This window comes from Miniopterus schreibersii (assembly GCF_964146895.1).
Source record: "Miniopterus schreibersii genome assembly, chromosome: 10".
Lineage (NCBI taxonomy): Eukaryota > Metazoa > Chordata > Mammalia > Chiroptera > Miniopteridae > Miniopterus > Miniopterus schreibersii.
The window spans coordinates 47,872,463-47,881,374 of NC_138110.1; the positions used below are offsets into that span (position 1 = coordinate 47,872,463).

The window sequence follows — 8,912 nt, forward strand, 5'->3', positions numbered from 1 at the left end:
TCTTAAGAATTATTTTATTTGTGGTAATGCCAGAAATTTCTAGAGGAATGCTTCTTTGGGTGTTTTGTTGTTTTAATTTTAGAGAGAAAGTAAGGGAGAAGGGGTGGGGGAGAAACAGAAACATCATCTATGTGAAAAAGAAACATCGATCGGTTGCCTCTGGAACACTCCCTGACTGGTGATCGAACCCACAACCTGGGTATGTGCCCTGACCGGGAATCGAACCTACAACCCTTTGGTACACGGGACAGCGCTCCAAATGAGCCTCACCTGCCAGGGCTACTTCTTTGGCTTGATAATCAAAGTCAGAAGAAAAATAATTTTTGATATTTTCTTACAGTTAAGCTTTTAGAAATAAATGTATTCTATAGAATAAAACCCATAGGTGCATTTTAAGCTACTTCTAAAATGCTTTACTTTAACCAAGTGTTAGAGTGCATTTCTTCTATATTTTAATTATTGAAAATGTTTAGACATGAAAGTTCTTACAATTCAATTTTAATATTTTTATTTTTTTAATTTTATTTTTCAATTACAGTTTACATTCAATATTATTTGGTATTAATTTCAGGTATACAGCATAGTGGTTAGTCAATCATAAACTTTACAAAGTGGTTCCCCCAATATTTCAAGTACCTACCTGGCACTATACACAGTTATTACAGTTTTATAGACTATATTCCCTAGGCTGTACTTTACATTCCTGGTACTGTTTTGTGACAACCAATCTGTAGTTCTTAATCCCTTCACTTTTTTCACCCAGCCCCCAGACCCTTCTCCTCTCTGGCAACTGTCAATCTATTCTCTGTACCTATGAGTCTGTTTCTGTTTTGTTTGTTTATTTTGCTCTTTAGAGTCCACTTATAAATGAAATCATATGGTATTTGTCCTTCTCTGTCTGACTTACTCCACTTAACATAATACTTTGCGTCCATCCGTGCTGTCACAAATGGTATGATTTTATTTTTTTATTCCTGAGTAATATTCCATTGTGTATATGTACCACAACTTTTTTATCCCTTTGTCCATTGATGGGCACTTGGGTGGCTAATAATTTTATTTCTATAACTCCTTCATTTCAACTCTTGTTTGATTTCATTCTCTTCTTGTCTTTACAGTATATTCATTGCCTTCAAAGAAGCTAGTGGTTCTTCAGTTAAGATCCATTTTTATTAAGGTATGTTATATTTGCCTTTTAAAATTTATTAAAGTAAAATGAGAAAATACTAAGTATCATTAAGAATTAAGAGTCAGAAGTCATTCCTGATCTTTTTACTGTACGTACAGTTAAGAAAGGCCTGAATCTGTAGTGAAAATCTCATAAAATTTCAGAGGTGCTACCATTATTTTATGATTATATTGAAAGGAATTGGGACATGTAGCCTGGGTCTTACATATTCCCGATTCAGGTAGCATTTAATGAAAAAATTTAAGCATGTGAATATAGGTTTATTTTATATGTATTAAGTTTCAACCAGTGTCATCTATGTATAAGTTATGTGTATATCAGAATGTGTTCTGCATCCAGCTGCTATCACTGTAGTCCAAACCGCTGTCATCTCTCACACCCCTTATTCTATTCTTGCACCACCCGCTTCCCACAAACACTTAATAGTCTCTTTGCAAACAGCACCGTCAATAATCCTTTAAGCCTAAATCAAATCACATCACTTCTGTCTTCAAGAAGCCTTTTAGATGGCTTCCTGTCTTACTCAAACTGAATTCACAGCCCTTACCATGGTCTATCAGGCCCTGAGTTTGCATTGATATGGTAGTCACTGGCCACATGTAGCTGTTTAAATTTTGATTCATTAATTAAAAGTGAATAAAATTAAAAATTTAGTTTCTCTATCATTCTAGCCACATTTCAAGTTCCCCATAGCCACATGTGGCAAGCATTTGCCATAAAGAGCAGTTCCATTACTGCAGAGTTTTGTTGGCCAGCTGCTGTACCTAATCTAATCTCCATTCATTCCCCTGTGCTCATTGCCTGTTTCCCCCTTTTGCTCACCCTGCCTGCTTCAGCCACACTGGCCTCCCTGTATTGTTCAGACAGATTGAGCTCATTCCTGTCTCAGCGTCTTTACACTAATTTCTCTGCCTGAATACTTTTCCCCTCGATACCTAAAAACGGCTCACTTCCTTTAGTCTTTGCTTAAATGTTACCTCATCAGAAAGGCCTTCCCTGACCACCGGTTCTATCTTATCCTGTGCTAGTTTTCTTCACAACTCATCACCACCCGGCATGTCATATATATGTTTATTATCTAATTCTAATAGAAAGTAAGTTTCCTGAGAGAAGTGATGATGTGTCATTCACTGTCAATATCCCCAGCTTCTAAAATAGTGCTTTGCATGTGGAGAAGCTCTCAATAAATGTTGAGTGGATTAAGGTACCATCTGTTTAGGAGGTCAGAAATTTATCAACCTTCTAGAGGCCCTCCCCCGTGCCCCATCCTAGTTGTTATATTATTACATGAATGGACTCTTACTGTGTGTACTTCTTTGTGTCTAGTTTCCTTTACCCAGCATTCTATTTGTGAGGTTCATTTATGTTATTGCAAGTAGAGGTAGTTTGTTTATTCTCACCTCTATGTAGGATTCTGCTATGTAAATAAATCATAATTTATTCATTGTACTGTTAATGGAGCGTTTGATATTTTCTAGTTTCAGGCTATCATGAATAGCATTATGATTGTTTTAATATTTATACTAGAGTCACTCATTTTCTTTAATTAACAATATCATACTCAAAGTTTTGCAGTAAGAGTTGCTAACATTTCTACATTTTGTCACATGGATTTTTGGTTCACTTTTTTGTTCACACTAATATCAGTTAAGTTCAAGAATTAAGATAGTTCAAACACTTTCAATGAAATTTTTGGTATATGTAAAGAGTGATTTCAAAGCAGCAAACATTGAGCATTGATACTTTGCATCAATACTGTTCTGAGTACTCTATATATGTATTACTCTACTTAATCCTCATAATAATTGTATGAGGCAGGTACTAACATTATCCTCATTTTACAAATGTGAGAACTGAAACACAGAAAGATAAAGCAGTTTGGCTGAGACATACCATGTTTAGGAAGCGGAGCCGGCATTCTGGACCAGGCAGCCTGTCCAGAGTCTGCCTCTCTTAACCAGTATTCTACCCAGGACTCCTGTTTTTGAAGATTAGCCATTTCTTATCTGCATTCTGAATTTTATTGAATAATTTATTAACAGTCTGTGAAGAGTTTCCATAAAGTGAGTTCTCCCCCTCATAATTTTATAACCTACATTCCACATTAACCAAGACGTTAGTATCTTGCCACACTTGCTTGATTCTCTCTCTATGCATGTGCATGCATTGTTTTCTTTTGTCAGACAATCCAAAAATAGGCCAGCAACGTCATATTTCACACCCAAAATACTTGAGTATATATATCTTTCCAGAACAAGGACATTATTCTTCACAACCTCAACACCATTACCACACCTAAGAAAATGAGCACTTAATGAATTTTTCAGTAGTATCATCCAGCATATTCAGATTTCCCTAATTGTCTCCAAAATGTCCTTCAATTCTGGATCCATTCAGGGGTCATATTTTGCACATGGGTGTTACATCTTTTTAGTTGGTATCCTTCAGTGTAGAACTGGCTCCCCTCCTCTTTCAGGTCTTCACAATATTGACTCTTTTGAGAAAGCAAGACCAGATATTGGGCATTCTGAATTCACCTAATTGTTTCTTCATGATCAGATTCAGGTCAGAAATTTCTGGCAAGAACACCTCATAGATGACCATGTGGTAGTTTTTAAGTAATAATGGATTACTTAATTAGAGTACTGGGAAATTTTCCTTTGTCAGTCAAAATGGAATTTCTTAAAAATCTAGATTCCTCACAGTTTATTTCTAAATTGTAAAGATGTAATAGATAATTCATTGCTCTTCATTTTTCACCTTCAGTTTAAGGACAGTAAGTGGATCTAAAAATAATTCTAATTTTAGTATATTTAAATTATATTAACATCACAGAATTGATGAAATATTATATAGAATACTCTTATTATACTCTAAGATCTGATTTTAGATTTTCTTTTTTTCCCAATGTATACAAAGTATAAATCAAAGCCATTCTGTGAAAAGCTGCTTTCCTGGGTGAAAAGTAGTAACTGTGCCAGAGTTATTGTTCTTTCAAGCAGTCATTCATATCACTGTAATGATCTACAGCTTCGCAGGTATGTTTTTGCCTTTGAAAAAATATTTTATGATTATGCATTACTATGATGATTTATCTATTTAAAAGTTAAAATAAGTTTTACAAGCCATGTATATCCTTACCTCTCCTCCCTGAAATTTAGAAAGAAGATGGTAAAAGAAATTCAAGAGATAGGAGTGAGCACAGTTAGGTAGACCCTTTTAGTTCTGTAATTGGGGCACAAGGAAAGCTTTGGTGTAAAGACAGATGGTTCTGGAGCTGTGCTTTGATTGTGTGGTATCGTGCATGGCAACCTCACAGAGCTCAGCTATGAAGAGAAAGAGGAGAAAGGGTACCTAGATTTATTGGTTGATAATTTTTGAAAAATTGGATTGATATTTGCAGAAATTCAGTTGCCTTTAAGTATAGCTTCTAGGCATGTCAAATTGAAATCTTAAGTATAAGACAAAGTATCCAAGAGATAGCAGTATAATCTGTTTCATTGCATTATCATTTTTGCACCTATAAAATCATAATGAAAATATCAGCCAAGAGTAAGCTTTCAAAACTGTAACTAATTTCTAGGAATCTCAATAGGCCTTATGGCCAGAAGGAAGTATAGCTGTGGGAAATAGAGATATCTTCATGATGGTCTTGCCTTAGTTTAAGTTTCCCTATCTCTTTACCATCTCTCTGTAAATAACAAATCAGAGCAATATATTTTTTACATGTTATTCTTCCATAAATTGCTAAAACTTAGGTTTGTCTTGTGCAATAGAATAGAGAACAAGGTAATTTTTGCTAAAAACTGATTTTTGCTTTGATGTTTATATTTGTGAGTTTTTAGGAAGTTAATTATGTAATTGTTTCTAGTTCTCCCTTTAGGTACCTACTTACACCTTCCCTGCAAAAAAGTGTACAAAATAAAATAAACAGCCTTCACTGGGAAGAAATGGAAAAAAGCCCATGCATTCCTGAAATAAGCGATTCTGAGTTTTGCATCCGTATACCTGGAGGAGGTATCACAAAAACACTCTATGATGAAGGGTGAGGTTGTTTGCCTCTTTGTTCATTCATTCCCTACCTTATTTTAAAATGAAAGTAAGATAATAGGGAGAATGTGTTGGATTACTTATTGGAACTTTGAAAATATATTTATAAAATAGAAATTACATTCAGGGGAAAGACTGAAATTTGGTTATAAGAGAATAGGTTCCTGAAAAGCCTTATTTAATACTTTATGTGTGGCATGTTAGGAATTCTGGAACTTGTTATGCAACCTCTATAATCTTTTTTTAATTGTGGTAAAATATAAATAACATTAACCATTTTAAGTGTATAATTAAGTGGTATTAAATACATTCACAGTGTGTATACCCATCACCACTTTCAGAACACTGTCATCATTCTAAATAGAAAATCTGGCCCTAGCCGGTTTTGCTCAGTGTTTAGAGTGTTGGCCTGTGCACTGAAGGGTCGAGAGTTCAATTCCTGGCCAAGGGCACAAACCTCGGTTACCGGTTCGCCCCCTGCCCCCAGTCAGGGCACATACCAGAGGCAACCAGTAGATGTGTCTTTCTCATATTGATGTTTCCGTCTCTCTCCCCTCCTTCCCCTCTATGCCTCCATCTCCCCTCTCCCACTCTCCCTTCTACACTCTCTGAAAAGCAATGGAAAAAATATCCTCAGGTGAAGATTAACAAAAAAACAACAAAAAGTCATTTCCGGCCCTGGCCGATGTGGCTCAGTTGGTTGGAGCATCATCTGTACACTAGAAGGTTGTGGGTTCGATTTCCGGTCAGGGCACAAGCCTAAGTTGTGGGTTCAATCACCGGCTTGGGTGTATATGGGAGGCAACTGATCGAAGTTTCTCTCACATCGATGTCTCTCTCTCTCCCACCCCTCTCTAAAATCAATGAAAATGTACTGGATGAAGGTTAATCCAGGTACTCTGTCCTTGTTCCCATTATTCCAAACTGATTCATTAATGAAATGGATATAATTATAAGTTTCTCAAGGATTGTTGTAAGGATTAAATCATAAAATATGCAGACGCTGCTTAGCACCTAATAATCACTCAATAAACGCAAGAAGTAATAGTAAAGGGTCTTTTCCCCTTTATTCCACAGTTTTCTTTTTTTTTTTTCAATCCTCACCCGAGGTTTTTTTTTCCGTTGCTTTTCAGGGTGGGGTGGGGAGGAACATTGATGTGAGAGAGACACATTTATTGGTCGCCTCCTGCTCAAGCACTGACCAGGGTCAGGGATTGAGCCTGCAACGGAGGCACATGCCCTTGGCCAGAACCAAACCTGGGACTCTTCAGTCCACGGGCTGATGCCCTCACCACTGAACCAAACTGGTTATGAATTTCAGTTTTCAAGTAATGAGGTATTAGAATCTTTCAGTCTGTTTGCTATGGTGCTTTTGAAAATAGCTGTTTCTACAGTAGGTTTTGGGAGTAGATCAGAACATATTTCATGTTCTATAACCAAGTATAGAGGGGTGGTTTTTCATGTAGCCTTGGTGTAAAGCACAAACTCGCATATGCCTAGGTGTGCATTACATGGGTCCTAGTTCTGTCCCCACAAACAGAAGAATGTATCTGGGGCAAAGGGAGATAAATAAGTGATCTCATGATGGGTCATCTTCTCCTTGTGCAAAACCTGGAAGATTAGCTTAGCTATAAACACAGGCACACTGGAATCAGCGTCTTGTATCAGTAGAATACTTAATTTTTTTTTTAATTTGTTGTAGCTGTTCTAAAGAAATCCCAATGGCTGTTCTGCTGAAATTTGTTTCAGAAGGAGACAATATCCCAGATGCATTAGGTCTTGTTGAGTATCTTAATGAATGGCTTCACATAATCAAACCACATGTAAGTTTTGCTACAGCTTAAACCTGTGATTTCTCTGGTTATGTATTCATAAACTTGTATTTTATATGCTATATAAGTAGACCAAATAAGTAAAAGTTTATGTTGAATATAATCATATCTCTACATAAAATTTATTTTTGCTGAACTTTTGAAAGGAGGGCAGTTAACCAACCTGCTGTCTACAGTTGTTTCATTAAGGCTAATTTTCCAAAAGTATATCTTAAGTACCTCATTGTATTCATTTTTCATGTTGCATTTATTCCAGACAGCTTCTTACAAGAATAAATAAGTTCTTTTTGGAATTCAGGATTTTTGGTTTTTTTAGGAAGCAAAAGGTATTACTATGTGAGCACTGCAGTAGCTATTGAATATGCATTATAATTATTTTTCTCTATTATGAAATAAGAACATCACACCTAGGAAAATCAGTTAGCCTTTAGGCATAACAGAAGTGCCATAAGGCTGTTTTATATGGTAGATAACTGTCTTTTTAATTTATGCTTTTGCTAAGAACAGATTGATACACTCACATAGTACTGATTTTTTTTTTTTAAATGCCTATTCCTTTTGAATTTGATTTACTTGATAGAATCTATCCACAACCTTTCTGGCATATCTTGATGATTCGAAACTTGAGAACATTTATCTTAAGTTGACATAAAGACATAGAAACGTATTACTTTGTTTTTGCTTACAATAAGATCCAGCTAAAAGTGTCAAAACCAAAAGGAACCAAAAAACTAGAGAAGGGGGAGTTTTGTAATACATGTTAAAAGGCCGTTTGCTGGTAAAGATGAAGAATTAAAATCTTTTTTTCTTCAGTTACAGTGTGATGGCCCCACAACATCTGCCTTGCCTTGGAAAATGCCAAGTTCTTGGAGATTACTCTTTGGCAGTGGTCTTCCCCCTGCGCTTTTTTGATCTGTTTTCAGTTTTATACCTGTGTTCCAAGACACTTGTTACCAATACAACTATTAAACAACTGTATAAAAAGCTGTATTATTTAATGTATTAGAAAATAAATTTTTGCTTTTTACAGAAAAAATGGATTAGCAAAAGATTGGTTTTGCTATACTTTTCATCATATGCAACAAATGTAAATTTTGTACAATAAAATATTTCCTAAGTAATTTCATGAAATGTGTCTTAGTTTTTTAAACTCAGACTTCTGTATTAGTTTCCTGTTTGTGCTGTAACAAATTACCACAAACTTAGTGGCTTAAAACAACCCAAATTACAATTCATTACAATTCTGGAAGTCAGAAGTCCAAAAATAGGTCTTACTGTACTAAAAGTGTTAGCAGGTCTCCCCTGGCCGGTTTGACCCTGGTTAGAGCTTCGGCCCGTGGACTGAAGGGTCTAGGGTTCAGTTACAGCCAAGGGCATGTACCTCGCTTGCAGGCTCGATCCCCGAGTGCAGGAGGCAACCGGCCCATGTCTCTCTCTCTCTCCCAGTCTCTGAAAAGCAATGGAAAAAATATCCTCAGGTGTTAGCAGGTCTGTGTTTCCTACGGAGGCTCCAGGGGAGAATCGTTTCCTCCCCGTTCCAGCTTATAGAAGCTGCATTCATTGGCTCGTGTCCCCTTTCTGCCTCTTTTACTTAGTATCATTGTGATCACATTGGGCACAATACGATAATCTAGAATAATTTCCCCATCTCAAAAGAATTTTAATAAAAAATAATAAAAATAGTTTTCATTTTTAAGTGTTTACTACATACCAGTCACTTTTTACACATGATGTTACATACCTGCTATTTGGCTGTTAAACCTCTGCATTGGCTTTCTCATCTGTAAAACAAGGGCTTATAATGCTAAGGGATACACCCTACTCCGTAGTACTTAGTAAAT

The 8,912-nt window shown here is 36.1% G+C and overlaps 1 protein-coding gene across 1 annotated transcript in view; it reads left to right on the forward strand.

Moving 5' to 3' along the window:
- Positions 1-8,199, forward strand: part of PSMG2 (proteasome assembly chaperone 2) — a 14,735-nt gene extending 6,536 nt beyond the window's left edge. Inside the window, exons 3-7 of the mRNA XM_081148775.1 lie at positions 1,119-1,177; positions 4,109-4,227; positions 5,061-5,234; positions 6,942-7,062; positions 7,885-8,199. Coding sequence (XP_081004901.1) covers positions 1,119-1,177; positions 4,109-4,227; positions 5,061-5,234; positions 6,942-7,062; positions 7,885-7,983 — 572 coding nt within the window. The 3' untranslated portion in view covers positions 7,984-8,199. The remainder of the gene's footprint in view (positions 1-1,118; positions 1,178-4,108; positions 4,228-5,060; positions 5,235-6,941; positions 7,063-7,884) is intronic.
- The last annotated feature ends 713 nt before the right edge of the window (positions 8,200-8,912 follow it).